The 21436-nt window shown below is 42.9% G+C and overlaps 1 protein-coding gene across 3 annotated transcripts in view; it reads left to right on the top strand.

Moving 5' to 3' along the window:
* LOC128406212 (vascular endothelial growth factor receptor kdr-like) overlaps positions 1 to 21436 on the top strand; it is a 191127-nt gene that overhangs the window by 109063 nt on the left and 60628 nt on the right. For all 3 annotated transcript variants that reach the window (XM_053373359.1, XM_053373358.1, XM_053373360.1), the window contains exons 12-13: positions 11016 to 11124; positions 18837 to 19130. In XM_053373359.1, coding sequence (XP_053229334.1) covers positions 11016 to 11124; positions 18837 to 19130 — 403 coding nt within the window. The remainder of the gene's footprint in view (positions 1 to 11015; positions 11125 to 18836; positions 19131 to 21436) is intronic.

Raw genomic sequence — 21436 nt, 5'->3', positions numbered from 1 at the left:
ATAAGATTTAAAAAATCCAGCTCAGTACTGTCTACACCATCCTTCCTCAACCTAGTGTACTCCAGATGGTTTTTGAATTCCCATCAGTCTCTGCAGCCAGCATGGCCAGTGGTCAGGAATGATGAGAGCTGCAGTCCAACAACATCTGGAAGACAAGAGGTTGTGGAAGGCAGATCTGTGGTGAATGGCAGTGGGTCTCTAGAGGGTTTAAGAAGGCGTTCCTCCCCACACCCCAGTCCTACCAGTCTCATAAAAGAGTGTGGGACTGGCACTAAACTTTCAGTTCCTTGCATCCACTGATGGGGGATGGAAAGGTGTATCTCTGTGTGTGCAGGTAGGTAGAAACATCTGGCTCATATGGCTAGGATGTAGCCTACTGTACAAAGATAAGAGTGACATCAATTGTTGCAAACATTGCCTTTGGCCTTACCTATACGGCCTCTGAAAGGTACTCCAGAAGGAAATGTGGCCCTTGGGATGATAAATGTTCCCCACCCCTGCCCTAGACCACGATAGAAACTGTATGTGTGTGCACATGTGCAAATTGTACAGTATTGGTTTTCCTTTTGTTCCTAACCTTTGTGGTAACTGCCTAAGACTCATAAAGCTAAACTATCTGAGGCTTGGATTTCAAGCATTTTCCCTGTGAAGGCCCATTAGAGAAAAAACTCCTGCGCAAACACTTTAATGAAGTCCAAGGGTGTCTGCATTAAGCAAAACTTTCAGATAATGAATATAATTTTATAAACAACACACTGATGAAAACCCTATTGCCTCCAGCCTTCCCCCCACCCTCTTTTTATCAGTGCCAATTACCTCCAGAAATAGAACATTAAGGAAACAGACCAATTCATTTCCCACCATATACTAGCAAGTAATTTTATTGGTGCTTTGCAAGCCAGATAAAACAAAAATGCCAGAGACTCTGGTGGCCTGCCTTTAATTGACTGTGCTGTGATGCTGGCATGAGCTCAGATCTGATAATCTTTCCTATGTGCCTTGACTCTCTTGTACTGTATCAAGAGCCTCGCATCACAGACCTCACTGGAGAGACAAATTTCCTCAGCCTCCAGTGAATCACTTGCTGCCTACTTCCATTTTGGAGATTGAGAGGCCTGTAAGGATGCAGAAATTTCAGAAACAAACAAAAATGGTTATTAAAAAACCAAACCAAAACACACGGCTTGGAGATGCTTACCCTGCTCTGGTGGTGGTGGTGGTTGTGGTGATAAAATAGGCAAGGCACAGCATTCCCCGCCAGGTTCATAACTCCTATTTGTTTATTAAAATTGTGTGTTTTAATAACACTTCACAGTGTGACTAACTATCACATAAAACAGCTGGCAAGCTACATTAAGTTTAGACCTTATTAAAAGACTTCACAATTTCAGGGCCTCGAAAGAGTCCTGCACTGTTGTTGTTTTTTGTCATTGCTCCCTTCCTGGGTCAGGAGTGAGTTACCGTATTTTTCGCTCTCTAAGACGCACCAGACCACAAGATGCACCTAGTTTTTGGAGGAGGAAAACAAGAAAAAAAAATTCTGAATCTCAGAAGCCAGAACAGCAAGAGGGATCACTGCACAGTGAAAGCAGCGATCCCTCTTGCTGTTCTGGCTTCTGGGATACCTGTGCAGCCTTCATTCGCTCCATAAGACGCACACACATTTCCCCTTTTTGGGAGGGGAAAAGTGAGTCTTATAGAGCAAAAAATACGGTATATGCATGCCTGACACCTTGCTTGGAAGCAGCAGACATCTCTTAAGTTCTGTCTCCAGTACAACCCAACCCTCATTCTCCATTATGTGTGGTCACCATGAAAGGCAAAGGAAATCTTCTCTGACTGATGAGCAGACATTTGAAGAGCCAGAAGGGTTGGATGAGAATGCAATTATTCTGAAGTTTAGATAACTAAGCAGTCAGATGTTGGCTTTGGTCTGATAAATAAATGCACTCACAAAGGGTCAAGACAGTATAATAAAGAATGAGACACTAACCCTCCATGGGGTTGCCTGTGGATGCAGGGACCTAAATAGCAACACCCAAAATTTATATGCATAATGTAGCTTGCTATACGTTGAGGCATTCATGTGGACTGCCCACATCACAAATTATTATTATTATTATTACATATTTATTTAATATCCTGCCATTTTCCCCCCAAAGGAGCCCAGGGAGGCAAACACATCAAATACATTTTTTTTAAAATACAGCGTTATAAAACAGTTAAAACATTCTAAAAACAGTTACAGTTTAAAACATTGTTTCATCTTCTCTCTCTCTCTCTCTTGGTGTGTGGACAAGATGGTACTGGGGCAGTAAGTAGCTTGTACTGAAACCAGCTAGGGGCTTTGAAAACAGCATTATAAACTTGACCCAGAAATGTATTGCAGGTGGCATATATAATACAAGTGTAAATGAAGCAGACCCTCATATTCCAATGATGGTGGTGGTGGCAGTAAAACTTCTTTCATTCCTGAAAGTTTCTAGTATGCTTCAGGCCCCCTTTGTAATCTTTAGAGGACATGCCATCATCCTTAAGACTTGAGGTGAATTGTCTTCCGTGGCTTAATAGTGATTTCTTTTCTTGCAGTAACATTCGCTTGTTGCCATGCACTTGGCAGATTTAGGGAGTCGCTGAACGACGCTAGTGTAAACCTGCCAATTCTGTCTTCCCATAACCATCTCTATCACAGCACTGTGACAGTATCCAACAGCTTGAACTGTTTCCCACCCACTTTCCCCACACCTACTCACCCGCACTGCCTCGCTGAAAGGGAGAAAATAGAGGTGGGGACGGGGACGAGACTATGGAACTGAAAAGTGTGGAGTCACACAAGCCCTGTCTATTTTTGCTGACTGCAGTTTCCTGTCTCTTAAGGCTTAATTGGAAGATCAATTTAAGAGCGTGCCCCTTCATCACTTTAGCCTTTGCAGAATAATCTTGCAAATAGTCCTGGAGACAAAGCTATTTCTTATTCACACATGATGGATGGCGTAGCCTTCCTTTGGGGCAAATAACCATGTCATGTATTGTGTTTTTCTTAGAGGCTCAAGGGTGTGCATTCTAGAATTTGATTCTGCAAAGAGGAGGTTACTACATGGTACTTGAATCTATCCAGTCTCAAAGCAGAGGGTTGTTCTTATGTGAATGTATATCCCACGGATACTTCCACAATTAGATTACTTAGGGCTTCTCCATGCTTGCCTTTCCTCCACTCTTTCTAAGCATGGTCTGCGATTTTAAGCTCAGTATCCAAGCTCCCCACCTCCCTTTTTTTTTTGTTCTAGAGCTTTCTCCATGAAAACCTGCTCTTGAAAGCTCAGTTGGCGTCAACGTCAATCTGCAGAAAACCCGAATTGATGTTTGCTGGGTTTTCGCGGGGAAAGCTCAGGGCAAAAAACCAGCAACACCATGCTTATGCATGGGGCATTAAACCACAGGCCTCTGCTTGGAAAGCATATGGCAAAAGGAAAGTGTGGATAAACCCTGAGGCAGCTGGCTCCACTGAAACACATTGGGGACTAATCTACACTGGTCAGTGAAAACATAAAAGATGTGTTATAAACATGAGACACTCGAGGGCACTGTAGAGCAGTGATCTATTGCCGATGTAAATTTGCATTGAGAGCTATATTACTTTCTAAAAATAATGTTATCCCGATCAGTGTAGATCCAACCTGGCTTTGATGCAATCAGAAATTTCTCTTCGTCATGTTATGGTCCATTCATACACAGAATCATAGAACCAAAGAGTATGTATAGGCTCTGAGTAGGAATATGAAGCACCTGTTTATGTACTACAAGTACTTGTGAGAAGAACAGCTATTTTACCTGAAATCCTCCAGGTATTGCAGAAGAGAATTCTGGAATCCAGAGTGGATTCTGGGATCCAGCTTGATAGACTGGCTGCTGAAAGTTTGCCATGCAGTATTTGTGTGTAGCCATAACCATGGATGACTAGCAGGCCAGGGTCACCCAATGGGGAGGAGAAAATGTTGAAGCTCAGTGGCAGAACATCTGTTTTGCATGCATAAGGTCCCTGATTTGATTCCCAGCATTTCCAGGTAACACTGGGAATGTTCCATGTCTGAATCCCTGTAGAGCTACTACCAGTCAGCATAGGTAATACTAAGCTAGATGGATCAGTGTTCTGAATATAAGGTAGTTTCTCATGTTCCACACTAATCTTTATCAGACTCCATTTTTGCAGGCCATGCACTCCTCATTACAGTATAGTGTGTCATAAGCTGGAAACAGGAAGCTTTTGTTGCTACTGTGATAGCATTGGCACTGCCCAAGGGCTACACTTTTCTGTGTGAGAAGAGGACACATTACAAAAGTCACATTACAAAAGTGTGTGTGTGTGTGTGTGTGTATGTGATTGCTTAATTGGCTCCAAATTACTGCCTCTTCCTCAGTCCTGGGATGGGGAACCTGTGACCCTACGGAAATGGTTGGACTACAACTCCCTTCGCCCCTGTTCTTTGGTCATGTTGACTGCAGCTGGGATGGTTGGAATTCCAACAACATCAAGGGGGCAGGGCCAGGCTCTCCATCCATGCCTTAATCTATAATTCAGGACCCCCAGTAATTGTGATTAGCATAGCTCTGTCAGTGTCTGCCTGCCACAGTGACTATAGAGAGTCTTCATGCTTGGAGGCAGTCTTTCTCTGGGTGCAGTGTGCTGGGGTTACACAGCAGGAGAGAGGGAATGTCTTCCAAGCACTGCTTGTGGGCTTTCCGGAAGCAATGGCCTGTCCACTTCTGAAAACAAGAAGTGGGAAAGAAGAGGCTTTGGTTTGATCTTGCAGCGCTGGATTTATCCTTTTCAGCATTTATGTTTTGTTTGCTTGCCTTTATCCCACTCTTCTCATTATTTGATCATCTTTCTCTGCACGTTTAAAAAACGTGTGCCTTAAAGTTGTTCCAAAGAGATGAGATTTGAAAGAAGAATCCCTTAATCCCCAACGGTAGTTCATGGCCAGACACAGACGGATTTCATGGAAGTGGGGCTTCTCCAACCCGAGGTGGTTTTTCTAAGCACCTAAAATAACAGCTGGGGTACATCTGTGCAAACATCTGCATTATGTAGTCATAGGCAGTTTATCGTTTGTGTTAGTGCAGGCCATATCTGGACTGAGGGGGCGTAGCCGCACATTTTGACATTGCATTCAACCCTCTGAGCATATAAATGAGGCATAATCAGGGTTTTTTGTTGTTGTTTTAAAAAAATGTTATCAAATCAATGAAACATCAGGATCTTTTTAATTGCAAATTTGCAATTTAGTTACAACATTTTAAGTGATGTGTCTGAGTCATTCTTAGAGCTGCTTCCTCACTGAGAAATGGCTATAACTCACTAGCAAAGGAGATGTTTTGCATGCAGAAGTATCCAGGCTCAGTCTTTGGTGTTTTCAGGTAAGGCTGGGGAAGATATTTGTCTGAAAACTCTGGAGCTCCACAGCTGATCAATGTATAAAGTCCTGAGTTAGGTGGATCAATGAACTGACTTGTTATACAATGACTTCCTAAGTTCTTTTTTGAATTGAACCTTTATTCAGAGCAAGGAAGGCTGGAATATTAATTTATTTTAGGGAAAGAGCTGCAGCTCAGTAGCTAAAGGATATCTGCATGCAAAAAGATCCAGGTTCAATCTCTGACTTCTCCAGTTAGGGCTGTGAAGGACTGCTGTCTGAAATGCTGGAAAGCCACTGTCAAGTCAGCAAAGACAAAAGTCACATCTAGTCTGACCCTAAGCCATTTGCACCGTGAAAAGGTAACAGAACAAAATGTAAAAGGAGTTCCTTGAGAACCAGGATGATCTTAGGGGGCAGATCAGCTGTAAAAAGCCACTGTGAGTTAGACTCCGCTCTCAAATACCCCAATGTCTATCCCTTTTCTAAACTAAAATCAAGAATGATATTCCAGATAACCTTAGAGCATTAAGGACATTCTGTATCTTTTGATTGCAAGCAGGAAGTGCCTGGCTTCTAAAGAAGCTACCAGTGCTGACGTCCTGACCATTTCCATATGAATTCAGTTTTCTGATTTACTATTTAATATGCTGGAAAGGGAAATCCACAGATAGGTTTGCTCATGCACCATGTGCACAATGTGATATTCTGGAGACGTGTGGCATTATTGTATTGGCAACTGAAAGAGGACCTGAGCATGCAGACAACTAAAACTTTTGCATTAGATCCTTGCCAAGATAACTGAACTCTTGATCTCAGGGATTTACGCAGAAGAAGAAAGCTTGAGTGAAAAGCTGGCACATAATCATTTCAAGGGATTCTTCTTATTAAAAGATAATCACTCTCAATCTTTCATTTCCCCACTGAAATCCTGCAAATTTCTGGGCTCAAGAGTTGTTTGCAAGTAAAGGCAGTTATGCAGCAAATGGGTTTGGTGAATGTCTGCCTGTGTTACACCTTTATTTCCCACACAAGAATGGAGGGCATGTAAGACATATGTCTGTTTCAATGCCTGTGTAGCTCTAAACATCTGTTTGCATGTGTCTGGGGACCCTGGTTAACCCAGACAGGCTAATATGGGTAAAGGTGGTCCTTCAAGTAACTTGGTACCAAATTATTAAGTGCAGGGATAACCAACAAGGTTCCTTCTAGATGTTTTTAGAGAACATCTTCCACCAGTCCCAGTTTGTCGGGAATGTTGGAAGTTGGAGTTCAACAACATCAGGAAGGCACCTTGTTGGCCATTGCAAGATATAATAGTTGGTCTGACCACTGTAGTCCATAGGTCTTCAACTAGTGGATCGGGACCCATAGGTCGGTTGTGATGCCATTCTAGGTGGGCCTTGGCAAAGTAGTTTCTGCCCTGATGGCTGACCAAACAGAGGAACACTATTTGCAGTGTCTGAGCAGCGTCTCCTTTCCATGGGTGCTGCAAAACGGCAAAAGAAAAGCAAAAGCCTTTTTCAATGCAAAAGATATTTCTGGCCAACTGTAGCCCCAGAGGCAGGCTATTTTGTACCCTAGGCAAGGCTAACTACTTGAACACACCACTCCCCAAAATTGCTAACTTCAATTTTCAAAAACAGATGTCTTGTAGAAAAAATTAGAAGCACAAAACTTGAAACTGCTAAATTTGCTTTAAATTGCAAGAATAAGTAACACAACAGTCTTTGATTAACTTTCTCAAATACAGAAGAAAATGTTTTAGCACACAAATCATTTTGAATAACCTTGTGAATTGTGATGTTGAAATTCAAGTCTCTTAAAGGTTTTCAATTTCAGGCACATAAAAATCTCATTTTGTGTGCCATTTCCTTCGCAAATTTTGTCACTAATTCCTTCAGGTCAAGTGCTGATGCTTGGGTATGTTCAATTGATGTAGTTTCCAAACCAACTAGTCTCCTTTGCAACATTGTTGAGCATGTGCATTTTCTTAAAGCTTTGAGCAACCACATGCCACTGACATTGGAAGTGTGAGAAAGATCCTTTGTGCAACAGAAACATTGGGCACATTATCCAGGAGTTTTTGTTGTAATATGAAAGGAAGCACACCTTTTGGCATTTGAACTATTGTTATAAGTTCACAGCACAGAAAATCTGCATCAGTAGTTTTTCCAAATTCTTGCAGGCCTTAGGTACATCTTCAGCAGATGTTTTGTTGATACTGTGTATATCATACGTGAAGCCAAATAGGCAATTATGGTTTTGTAGCTGTTGGAATCTCTTCAATAGATTGTTTAGCCATATCAGAGGCAGCATAGTAGAAACCTGCTTTGAATTTCTGCTTTAGATCTTGTGGTGCCTCTTCCTGGGCCTCATTCTTAGTAGCATATATCCAAACTTGTTGAAAACCATCATCACCCCTGCAGCCCACAAGGCAAAAAGCAAAATGCTCAGACATAGAGCTTTGAAGGGCAGACCTGTGCCTCAAAAGATTGGAGCAAAAGGTATGTGTGGATAAGTCCCCAGTCCTTTGAACCTGTTCCTTGTAGGGGTGGTTAGCAAATTTTTCACTTACAACTTACAGCAAAAAAAACCCTCACATATTTTGAGGTTGAATGTGTCAACCATTGACAGCATACTTCTTCACTATTTGCTAGTCTCCGCCTGTAGTGTACAGGAGAAAATCTTCTTCTTTTTTAGTCTTTGGAGAAATCGTGTGATACAACCTGCTGTGGTCCATGTTCTGTTATAAGATGTCACAAATTATCACTGCAATAGTTGGGCCAGTTAACAAGGTGACTGTAATTCAAGTCAGGCACAATACCTTCTTCTTTTGCAGACTATGCATTACTCTCGCTTTCTTGACATCCTCTTTTTCCTATGCGTGTTTTCAAGAAACGTATCTAATTTGTAGTAGAAGCACCACATTCAGCTCCCTCTGTGCTAGCTTCAAGAAGAGTACAGTCGTATTCTTGTTCTTCAATTGCTTTCTGTGAATAAAGGTATTTCAGGAAGAACTCTTCTTGCTTTGCCTGCTTCTTAGCTTTTTCTGCCTTTTGTTTGTGGTACTGAGCTACAGGTGGCCAGTTTTTATCAGCTGTAGCTTACTAGAAATATGTAACATAACCTCCGATCAACTCTATGGTCTTTATCTATTTCACATATACATAAAGAACAATTCTAATTCATGAATTATTTCAGAAACGATAAAATTCTTCAAAATATAAAAGTTAAATATTCAGTAATTTATAAGATATAACAAAAACTAATCTGTATAAAACTGTGCCTCTCAAAGGCCAGTACTGCACTCCTCCGAGGTCTACACCTTGGGTGACTGCCCAGTTAGTCCCATATTGCAGTTTGGGAGTCAGAGTTGGGTTCATGTCTGGACCAGTTGAAGACCATGTGTGGTAACTTTGAGGCTAGTTTACTGCAATGTACTCTAGTTGGGGCTGCCCTTGAGCCTGGTTTGGAAGCTCTAGCTGAAAAGTGAAGCTTAGTTTTTGCTACAAATGCACTCAAGGTGAATGTTTTACAAAGAGGGAGAGGGAACCTACTGTGCATATTTGGTGTAGGGTGTTAAAGGAAATAGCCAGATATATTTTTTTGCAAAGCACTCTGCAAAGATAAGGCTTAGGGGAATTCTCACATTCAAACCCTGTCAGCAAAAGGGATCTTGGTATCAAGAACAAAACAATTTGAGACCCTCAGGCAAAATCCTCATCCCATGCCTATTCAGCAGAGGCTCCACAAGGGTGGTCCCTGGCAGGAAGTGACTCACCAGGTATAATTTCCAGGTAAAGAGGGACCTTGTGGGTCCTCTCCTGTGTGGAAGCGAGCCCTCTTTACCACTTCGCCACCACCCCTACTCCCCAAAGTAAGGCTTGTTTCTTGTGGAAAGGAGGAGACTGGCAAGGGAAGGGAAGGCAGACTTCTTTTATTTGGGCATGACCAATGTGCTTGTTAAAGACTAACAAAACGAAACAAAAAAACACCTTCAGGATTTTTTTTTATGTTCTACAAAACTACCGTATTTTTCGCCCTATAGGACGCACTTTTTCCCCTCCAAAAATGAAGGGGAAATGTGTGTGTGTCCTATGGGGTGAATGCAGGCTTTCGCTGAAGCCTGGAGAGCGAGAGGGGTCGGTGCGTACGGACCCCTCTCGCTCTCCAGGCTTCAGGAAGCTATCCGCAAGCCTGCATCCCGATTCGTGCAGATATCGGGCAGCCCCACAAGCTTGGGGGACAGCGGGGAGGCGAAGCGCTGCCATCCCGCTATTCCCTGACCTGGTCTGGAGGCTGGGGGTGGGGAGAAGCAAGCTTGCTTCTCCCCATCGCCAGCCCCACAAGCTCGGGCGACAATGGGGCAAGCCGCTGCCCCACGGAGGCTAGAGAGGCTGTCCCTGAAGGCAGAAGAGGGAGACGGAACGCTTGGGGATGGCTGCGCAAAGCCTCTGCAGGGCACTGGAGTGCGCTGCCCCACAGAGGCTAGGGAGGCAGAAGAGCGCTCCGTCTCCCTCTTCTAGCTTGGGGATGGCTGCGCAAACCTGGGGAGGAAATAAAAAATTTTTCCTTGATTTCCCCCCCAAAAAACTAGGTGCGTCCTATGGGCCGGTGCGTCCTATAGGGCGAAAAATACGGTACTTGGAAATAGTTTTGGGGGGTGAACTGTGGTCAGAAGACTGACACATCACTGGTGTAAGCTTGGATTTAGATTAGTAAGGAGATTCTCTCTCTCTTATTTCATCTGCCTGATATAGTCTGAACTCCTTTCTTGACCCCTGCCCCTAGTTCATCTTCACAAGCCTAACATAACTGGATTGTGAGATAGAACCGAGAATCAGGGCGGCCAGGAGGATAGACCATATCATATAAATTTTAAAACAAATTTAAAATGACACAAAAGAGGGAAATATATCCTGGATCCCAGCTCCTTCTCTGGCAGTGGAATGTCTACTCAGTAGTAAGCTCCATTGAGTTTGATGGGACTTACTTTTAGGTAAGGGTGTATAATAGCCTTCCACAACCTGGTGCCCTTCCAGATGTTTTGGAATATGATTATGATGCTCTGGAATATAATTATGATGCTCTGGAGAACATCAGGATGATGAAGGCTAGCCTAAAACTGCAAAGTTTCCCTAGCTAATGTGGATCTTTTAGCTCTAAGCTGCATGGATGAGTGTGAAATCAATGTGTGACAGACTGGTAGATGTGTGTAAGAAGCAAGCAAGATGGGAATGACCTCAGCTAGAATCCCCTTTCAAGTAGAAAACTCTTGGAATTTTTCATCCTTGCTGTTACCCTAAGCTAGGCCCTGTCTGCACCACCAGTTTCCTGAGTATCAATATTTAAGTAAAGTAGATTAACCTGTACCTGACCTGTAGCTGAAAACATCTGAGGATCTGTAACGGTATCACTGGAAGATGAAATTTGGCTTGCTTGGGCTAAACTTTATTCCTGTCCTCCCTTGACAATGCCTCTGCTGTTCATCCCCCAAAGGTGACTCTTGGGTCCTTTGCATGAAAGATTCTGCAGATTTGCTTATTCCATTACCTCTAAAAGTAACCAGGCTGTCTTTTCTATTTTCCCACGTGGTAGATCATAAGCACCCTGGAAACCACAGCAAGCAATGTCTCTGGTGTCTATTTCTGTGTGGCTTCCAACAAGGTTGGCACAGAAGAAAGAAGCATTCGATTCTATGTCTCAGGTAAGGTACCAGTGCGCCTTCACACCTTATATTCTGGAAGCGCATCTGCAGCAGTGCACATATATCTATGCATACATGTACTGCAGGTTCACTGGACACCATGGCTGCTTCAGAATGTGCCATACTTGCTAGGGAAATATTGGGGTTCAGTACCCTGTGGGTTCAGCCAGGGTGGTCAATAAAAGCCAGACTCCAACTGTAAGTCAAGCATTCCGACATACTCTCACCATGCAGATGAAGCAAGTTGGATGCCAACAGCTGAAACACACTTCTGTTTCCATTAAACACACATTGTGACATAGCACAAAGAGATACACATGGCAAGAGTAGGAATGTCCCACTTTACAATAGCAAGGTTGCAAAACAGGATCTTCTGTGATGAGTCTATGTACAGTAATCTTGTCAAAGATGCCTGTGGTTATCGGTTTAAACAGATCTTACATTCCACTCATCCCAGAGCTGCAAGGGACACACATGCATGGCCAGCTTGCTTACAAACACATTTCTGATTCTTAAATTCATTAACACCTTCATAGCTTCCATTCCTCCCCCCTGCTACACAATCAGTAGCTCTCTTCCCATGGAAAGAGGGTCCATATGTAGAAGGTGAAGTATGGCTGTGCTGCTCACCCTACCTGCACAGTTACGACTGTCCCAGGCATCTATGTTGAATGTTGAGTCTCCAATGAATCGGGAGCCCTTTTGGCTCCTGCAGACGTTATTGCTGAGCCAGCTGGTGCAACAGAGGTGCTTGGATCAGACCCTTCACCCCACCTGGCAAATCCTAGGCTGGCCCAACTCCACCTCCAAAATGTCCTGTTTTAGAGTCCTACTCCATCTCAGAGCCTCCACCAATCAACAGTGCTCTCCTCCACTCGTGGAGAGGAGCCTGCCCTGAATTCTAAACACATACACACAGCCACCAACATCAGTATGCTAGGATTTCTCCCTTAAGTTAGGAATGTTGCAAAGAAGAATCCTCTTGCACAAGTCCCATGCAATATGAATGAAAAGGGTGGAGAAGAAAATCAAGTTCATTTGCATCTTAATGAGAAATTCACACTTCTTAAATCTAGGGAAAATAGCACTGTGTCCAACCAAACAACATATACAAACATTTACATTTTTGGTGCAATGTGCATAAAGATGTATGTTTTGGTGAAAGTAACTTATAAAAATGCATTGTATTAGGGGACATTAGGTTTTTTTAAAAGTACATTAGTCAAAAGTGCATTAAAATATGCTTGTTAGGAGAAAGTGGCACAAAAATGCTGATGAATTTGCAAGCTGATGCATCATCATCATCATTTTTTATTTTTATGCCGCCTTTCCACAGTTAAAAAAAATGCTCAAGGCAGCTTACAGCATAACAAGATTTACATAATTACAAAAGTAATAAACAATAACTAAACCACATCAAAAAAATACACAACCAAATGGGAAACAATTTCCACATAAATCAAAATCTAAAACTAAGAATACAGCATTAATATCACTGTTTAAAATGATATAGGTAAAAAATAACAGCAATTTAAACAAAAACAAAACAAAATGGAGCCCTCTTTGCCCAGCGGCAGCAGTGGCAGCAGTCCTTTATAGAGCCCATCAGGCCCCGCCCTGGGCCAGGTGTTGCGTGGCAGGACTGGGGCCCTCAGGCGCTGAGCAAGGAAGTCCTCCTGGGTGTCAACCGCAGCAGCAATTCTTATAGGTCTCTCAGGCCCCGCCCTGGGCCAGGTGTTGCGTGGCAGGACTGGAGCCCTCAAGCGCTGAGCAGGGGAGTCCTCCTGGGTGTCAACCGCAGCAGCAATTCTTATAGGTCTCTCAGGCCCCGTTCTGGGCCAGGTGTTGCGTGGCAGGACTGGGGCCCTCAGGCGCTGAGCAGGGGAGTCCTCCTGGGTGTCAACCGCAGCAGCAGTTCCTATTGGCCCTTCAGGCCCCGCCCTGATGCAGAAGTGTGGTGCATTGAATTTAATATTGGGAAAATGAGAACCTTCGAGAACCAAACTTGCCAGAACCGTGCATCCCTAAAGCCTGTTCAGGTCCGACTAATTTTACTGGAGCTTGCACAGAGGACTTTGCTGTACGATTGTGTCCCTTAAGGTTCACTAGATTTCCTCACACAAAAGTTTAAATGTCCTACCTAACAGACATAAGATAAGATTTGCTGCCAGATTCCCAAATGGGGACAGTTACAAACGGTTGCCCCAGGCAGTTTATCCTCTCCCGACACATTTATGAGACACATGAAAAGGGCCTGTGCTTTTTCAGGCTGGCAAGGGGGCTGTTCTGTCCATTCTCACTATAAGCAATGCAGCTGCTCTGCAGAAGCTCAAATACAGAACTTGCAAAAGCACAGAGGGTTTAAATTATGCAGTTCATTGTGCAAAGGACAGGAAATTAAAGCCAATTAATTCATTGTAAAAACAAATGGAACCAGACTTCCTTTTTGATATATACTGACAGTTTACCTTTTCTCATTGGAATAATTTATATATTTTTGTAAGGAATCCTGGACACTTGAGCTCCCAAATTGCAGTAATAGCAATTAATAATTACAGTAACTACAGCTGAAAGCAAATGCTCAGCTACTTTTAGAAGATGTCACATAGCACATGCTTTACTGTGGTGAGTTGTGTGTGTGGATTTTTTAAAGGCTATTTGCATCTGTTCAGTGCAAGGATGTGAATTATATTTTATGTGTATGGACAATGTAAGCACAGACATTCAACAAACAATCAAAGTGAAGATGCACTCTCAAGGTGAATCATCCTCCTTAGGTATGGTATGCAGAGTGACACAAGAGGTTTTCACCTTTTTCAACCTTTTACATAATAGGGACACCATGTTTAATCTAGCCTCCCCAACTTGGAACCATCAATATGTTTCCGACCACAACTTTCATCAGTGCCAGACATGCACAAGATGGGACTGATGGGAATTATAGTCTGAAATACCTGTAGGACACCAGGGTGGAGAAAGCTATTTAATTAATTCAAAACTTTTTGGTTGATTGTCCAGATGTTCCTTTTTGTTATGCATTCATGACAGTTTGTGCTCATGATACCATCAGGGTGATTAACGACAATCTTGCTTTCAATGCTGTTGGTGCCTCCAAAGGTTTGGGGGGCAATCACGCTGCTTTGTTTCTGATCAGTGCAGGTCCCATAACTTTCTGCTGAACTCCTGTAACTTTTCATACCACAATTTCCCAGAGATGAGGTGGAGGTTGTTCCACTTTTCTGGTGCTATAGTGCAAAACTGTCCCTCTAGACGGTGACAAGGAGGTAACATTAGGGAAGCACCTCAGAACACAAATGCCCACAGAGGCCTTCATTAGTGCCCGCAATGTTACTTCCCCACTTCCCTGTTGAAGTTCACCTCAAGAGATGCATTATGTTACAGCCAGTAGAATAGGCTGTGGTGGGTGGGTAATGCCCACAGAATTTTATTTGGTTTGCAGATGTGCTCACGGGTCCAAAATATGTAGTAGATGTATGAGTTTTCAAGCTCTACACACGCACCCTTATCCCTTACACGTGAGGGAAAGCGTTTTCTAAGATGGCATTACAGGTGTGTGCATCATCTCAAAATAAGTAAATTCTGCTTTTTGGCTTTCTTTCACAATATTATCTTACTCACCTGCAAACATGCAGACATTTTGACGAATTAATTTGATTAATCAACTAAAACCCATACATTAACTCAGATTTCTTTAATTGGGTGTCAGCCCTAAAAATAATTGAGAATCAAACTGAATTAAATTGCATCTGACAAGCACTTAAAAATGTAGCCCTTGAGCTTAAAAATGTTCCCCCCCTGACTGGCAACAGCTCTCTGAGGTTTCTCTCGAGATGCTTGTTATTGATCTTTAAGCTGCTCTGGAAGCCTTTTTGGTTGTAGAGCGGAGTTAAACATGCTTTGATTCATTCATTCATTCATTCATTCATTTCAGAGTTCCAAACTATATCTTTCCCAGCAAAATGACCCATCATGCCAATTGCTGAATATCACTTGGGGAATTGCCATATTTTTCTGTGTATAAGACACCCCCATGTATAAGAAACCCCCTGTTTTTGGAGACTCCAATTTAAGAAAATGGAGGGGATTGCCCAGGGTTGTTGAGCTTTTTTTTTGCCGAAAATCACTCACCAGACTGACGAACGCTGCCAATCACATGCATCACAATCACCACAAAGCGTCTGCCCAATTGACACCAGCCGCCAGCAAGCAAACACACCATTGCAGCAGTGGAAGCCAATCCACAGCAGCCCTTGCCACAGTCACTAACTACCCACCCACCCAATCACCACTGACAACCTCCTCATGGCTACAACCAATTGCCCATTCCCCCCTCTGCACTATGAGCAAGATGAGCCCCAATTTTGAACATGATTTTAGAGTAAAAAACCCTCGTCTTATACACGGAAAAGTATGGTATGTCCTGTTTTCTGTGGTGTTGTTTCCAGGGCAAATTCACACCCACCTTCAAGTTGACAACTTGCAAGTGTTGATGTGAAATAAATCCATATTACAGAAGTTTGTTTACAGTCCATTGAACAAACAACATGTTAGCTGAGAGAAGCAGGGAAGAGGAACTCAGCTGAACAAACCATTGTGTGCCCTCATCTGGAATCCCTGAACAGCTCTTGATTCCAGACTGAAATGAGTGTTACTAATTCTGGTCTGGAAAATCTGCATGTGTTGGAGAGAAATCCTTTCATGGATTCCATGCATTCAGCTGAGGGCCTTGACAGTGTATCTTTACGTACACGTGACAAACATGGTCATGGACCTGCCCTGTATGTTACCATCCATACAAACAGAGCCCAGTTACAATAGGCAGTGTAAGAAGGCAGGAATTGCCACTTGTCACAATTAGCATTGTTTCTATTCTGCAGTTCAGTTTCTGCCAAATACTACATTATTTATCCCAAATGCAATGCCCAAGCCTATAGACCTATGATACCTTCTGTTTGGGGTAAATGAAGATGCCTGCAGCAAAATAGCCATTTAGGGGCCTAATGGGGTGTTCAGTGAATGGCAACATGGTCAGATCAGGCCTAGGGGTAGAGGAGAAATTCTGTTCAGTACACATTTAAAGGTGAGCTTATGCAAATTGCACTTTCTGATGCAATACATGAATTGAGAGTCCCCCTTCAAAATGTGCACTTCTGCAGATGTTGCACTGCAATTCTCCAACCAAGTAATGTGTACAAAATGCATATACTGGTGTAAAGTGTGCATGAAAATAATGTGTTAAAAATGGATTGTATTGGGGGAATTTGCTTTGTAAAAATATGAATACAGTCATACCTTGGATGTTCAGCTTCCAAAAATAGTTCACTTCCGGGTTTGCAACGTTCGGGAGCCAAAACGTTCAGGAGCTAAGCTGTTCAACTTCCAAGGTATGACTGTATTAGGACAACTTCACACAAAAATGTTGATGAATTTTCATGAGAATTTTTTTTTTAAGTCACAAACTGATGTGGGAATATGGGGAAACTGAAGACTGTAAAAGAAAGAAAAAAAGAAACTGAGAGAAACTAAAATTGACAGATTCACCAATCTCAGGCCAGAGAGAAGCCATCAGGAGCCAGGCCTGGGCATTTGCTTCTGACTAACTTAGCATTGCCTAAATATTACTTTATTTCAGTTTATTTTTTGGATGATGGTTTTTTTTCTAAAAGTTTCGCACAAGTTTTGACTGCTGCTTTTACATCAGATTTCCATGTTATTTTAGACAAACATTGCAGGTAGCTATATTGATCCATTAGGGTAGAAAACAAACAACAACCCAAAAGCATCAGTAGTGTAATATCTATTATTAGGACTGACTGAAATGTTGTGAGCGAGCTTTCAAGTCCCCTTGAGCTGGATTTTAAGCCACAGAGGAAAAGGGGCAGGGAGAAAGATGTTGCTACTGGACGTGATCCCATTCTGCAGTTTGTAATCATCACAGGATGGAGTGGAGCGAGTGTTTGTGCAGCTTTACGTACTGCTGCTGGGATAAAGAAGCAATGGCCGCTCTTCCTTTGAAAATATAAAAGCCAGCAGTTATTGAAAGCTGGTAATCAAACACATGGGGCTGTTGAAAAGTCATAAAAATAAAGTATTACTTTACAGTGCAGTCCTATATATAACTACTCAGAATTAAGCTCCGTTGAGTTCATTGAGACTTACTCCCAGGTAAGTGAATATAGGATTGAATTCTTTGTGCCTTTTTTTGAGTTTTTATCATATAGTTATTGCTTGACTTTAATAGTGAATTTATTACCTTCAGTGTTTTATTTTAGAGGAGCAAGCCATAAACTTGCTTGTTAATCGCAAGAAAATAACTCAAAATCCAAATTTAGACCAGGAAACAACACCTTTTCATTAGCAGGGAAATTCTACAAAGTAGTGAGCAAGGTTTTGAGTTTTGCCATGGTCTTCTCTGGGATAGATGACTAAAATGACTCAGCACACAAGGGTTTTATGTCTTAGGTGGGAACCTTTACCAACATGAGGCCCACATTCCCCCATGGGCAATCTTCCAGGGGTCTGCATGATAGTGGTGGGTGGGACCAGTGGCAAAAATGAGCAGAGCAATGGAGGTGTCTTGGGGCGGACGTGGTCTGGAGAAAGAGCCAATGGTTGGATAGAGAAGCCTAGAGGGTTGCATTTGACCCCAGGCTTGAGGTTCCATACTCCTGTTTTAGGTAGAAGAAATGGTGGATGCCCAGTCTGCTGTTAATTTCAATCCTAAAAAGGGAACAGAGAAATCTATGTGTATGGAAAATGTATTAGTCTCAGTTCAGCAGCTGTGAGGATAATTGCCAGGTAATTTCAGACTATAAAAATGGCTAAGGCCTGGCTGTATGCCCAGGTGCCATGAACCTGCCTCCATCAGGACGTCTCAGCAAAACCAAAGACCACCAACAACATTGTATGGGTTAATATTAGGCCACAAGTTTATTGATGACAGATGTGAATGAGTTAGGCTTGGCACTGGGCTAGTCACCATCAACTCCAGCCCACCTGCCGGAGGGAAACCGGGGGTCAAGGCCAGTTTTGGGACTGACCCATGACATACATCAAGTGGGTACAACCCCCACAGACTTGCTGCATCAGGGGAGGCCACACCAGCTTTTAAATCCTGGGAGTGGATCTGACTCCTTGGAATCAGTCTCAGGCCTGGCCCCTTGAGTTGCCCCCCAGCAGTTGGCGTGAGGGGAATTTGTCTCCTATCAGTTGCCAGAAGCGATACCCAGTGGTGCAACAGATGGCAGCAGGCCGCAAATACCACATCACCCACATAAAGAGTGAGCGAACATTGTCAGAGGCTGGGGAGAGTGTTTGACAACTGGCACACACACACACACAGTTTCCCTGCCCCTCCCATTTGTAGCATTGTTCAGGTCAAACTACATTAGTCCATATGCACTTCATTTGGTAAAGACCATAGCTTAGTGGCAGAGCATCAGCTATGCATGCAGAAGGTCCCAGGTTCAGTCCTTGGAGTCTCCATACAGGGCTGGAGAAAGACTCCTGCCTGCTGAGACCCAGGAGACCCACTGCCTGTACGTGTTGGCAATACTGAGTTAGATGGACCCGTGGTCTGAGTCAGCTTCCTGTGTGCCATTGCTTTTTTGCCATTTGAAAACAAGAAGTTATCCATCTTCTCAATTGCATTTCAAGCATGGTTACAAGTGTCCTCCTTTCCCCCCTTCCAGATGTGCCATCCCAACTACAGACTGAGCCACAAATCACAGCCATTGTAGCAAGCAATGTCCAGTTGACCTGCAAGTCCTCCAAGTACATCTACAACCACCTCTCTTGGTACAACCCCACCTTGCAGGCCGTTCCTGATGCTTTGATGCAGAAGAAGGTGGACAACTATTCCATCTACTTGACATTGGGCCTTAAGAATGTCTCGCAGGCCCACGCTGGTCTATACAGGTGCAGAGCTCGAAGCCACCCAAATAGCACTGAGGGGCTGGAGAAAAACACCATGCTCAACGTCAAAGGTGAGTCTGGTAGGGTGGCCAGATTTCCCAAGGGAACATTGTTGAACAGGGACATACTTGGGCAGGTCAAGGGATTGAAAATAAAACTACAAATATCATTATGCATATTTGTGGAATAGTTGGACTACTGTGTATCATTCTAGTATACAGTGGCCTCAGCTCAAAAAGGATATCATAGAGTTGGAAAAGGTTCAGAAAAGGTACATTAGGGATTTTTTTAGTAGAAAGAGCTTGGGTTGAGAGGGATTCGACAGAGGTGCATAAAATTATATGTGATGTAGGGAAGAGGTGGACAGGCACAAGTTTTTCTCATTATCTCACAATATTGGAACTCAGGACCATTCACTGAAACTCAGTGTGGAAAGATTGAAACAGGAGGTGGTGATTTGCACAGTGCATGTCTCACTTTTCTGAAATCCCAGACAAGAAGTAGAAATACAAACAAAAAGAAAACAGCAAGAGGTTTTGTCAAGGTCAACTTCAATATATGTCTGATATATTGTATTTGGCTTGGTGGGTCACAAGTTGTGTGGCTCTAGACTTTAGTGTGAAAACAAATAGATATAAACATATGAGCACCCCTTGATAGATGAGAGCAGAGGTTCATTTAGTATAGTAACCTGATTCCCAGAATGGCCATCTAGATATCTCTAAGTAGTGCCCACCCACGCATGAGGTGGGCTGAGGCAGTTGCCTTGAGCAGTGGAACACCAAAGAGCAGCTTCACACCACCACTGGCAAGAGCACATGAGATCTCACTGAAATCTCACAAGAGCTCTGAACCTCGAGGCCTTCATAAAGCACATCTGTACATTTCATGGTATATGCTAAAGTTCTGAAAATCATAGCCCTTATTTTCAAAAGAGCCTGTGGTATTAGCCTCATAATTGAAGGAATAAATATATGGCCGTGGACTATGATAAAGACTAAGGGTGGCATCCAACAAAGTACATTCACTAGCACAATAATTTCTACTTGTGGAATGGAAGTTTCTTTCTTCCTCTTTTTCCTCTGCCCATGTGCCCCCATACCCCTCTCTAATCTGATCTGGAAGGTTGAGGGAACCCTCAGAATAGATTTAGGGGTGCATGGGGAGAGGAGAGGGAGGGGAAGTTCATTGTGCAACCAAAAGTACTTTGTTGAATACCATCCAAAGAAACCTTTATGAGACAGATTAATACTTTCACATCTTGCAATTTCTAAAACTTGATTTGTGATTTTAAGGAATGTTCATGGTTATCTAAGCCTATAAAAGACTCCTGCTGGTCAAAGGGTCCTTGTCAGATTTCTTAACATACCAAGAACATACCAAGAAAAAAGGAAATTCTACACATCTCAGTTGTCCCATCTTTCTAGGCATGGTATTAGTGACTGAAGATTTTCTCCACTTGACCTCAAAGAAAGCAGGAATGGATATCCTTCACCGCCACCAGTTGCACCCTGGGGTCCATTCGGTTTATGCTAGTTAGGGGGGGACTGTGAAAATTGGGTGATTCTCCCAAGTTCATAAGTCAACAGAGAGTCTTGGCTCCCAAACAAATTCCTCCATGCCAGCTACAATACAGGACTGTAGCAAATGTCCCCAGTGTCCAGCCTGAAGGTCCCCAGTGTCCAGCCTAAAGGCCACCTCCTTGCTGAAGCAAAGTAAGTCTGGGTCTGGTGAGTGTCTGGATGGGAGACCTCTGGGAACAACATGTACACTGCCTTGGATTCCATGATGGAAGAAGATGGGATATAGATGTAAGAGAATAAATAATAAAATATATAAAAGTGAAGTGCAGCCCCACAATTATCTGAATGATTAAAATGTGACTAGCAAGGTTAAAAGAGAGCTGCTTCTCTCTACCTGGCCACTTGATTTGCTGTGACGTTCTTTGAGTCAGAGAGAATTTCTCAAGCAGAGCAAATGGAAAATCCAATTCCAGCTTTTTCAGAAAATCCAATTCCAGCAACAGCATTCTCCCTGTCAGGATGTTATTATTTGCAGCCAGGTGCCTCAGAACACTTTATTTCAAAGAGCTGTGTCCGTCATTCGCTTGAACCAAAATATTGTAGCTGTACAGGTGGATTTATTTATTTATTTATTTATTTATTTATTTATTTATTTATTTATTTAGCAGTTGGAGATTTTCTCTGTCAGAGTGTTGAAAAAGTTTAGCCTGCTCAATCATTCCATTATTAGGGAGCAATCGTGAGCTGTGCCACCATGGCTAAAGCAGGGGTAGGGGACCTGTAGCCATCCAGATGTTGTCTCATCAGCCACAGCCAACATGGCTGATGGATAACAATATTTACTGGGAGCTGTA

Source organism: Podarcis raffonei, chromosome Z (assembly GCF_027172205.1).
Source record: "Podarcis raffonei isolate rPodRaf1 chromosome Z, rPodRaf1.pri, whole genome shotgun sequence".
NCBI lineage: Eukaryota > Metazoa > Chordata > Lepidosauria > Squamata > Lacertidae > Podarcis > Podarcis raffonei.
Note: the sequence above shows the minus strand (reverse complement) of the source record. Positions and strands in the feature narration are given on the sequence as shown.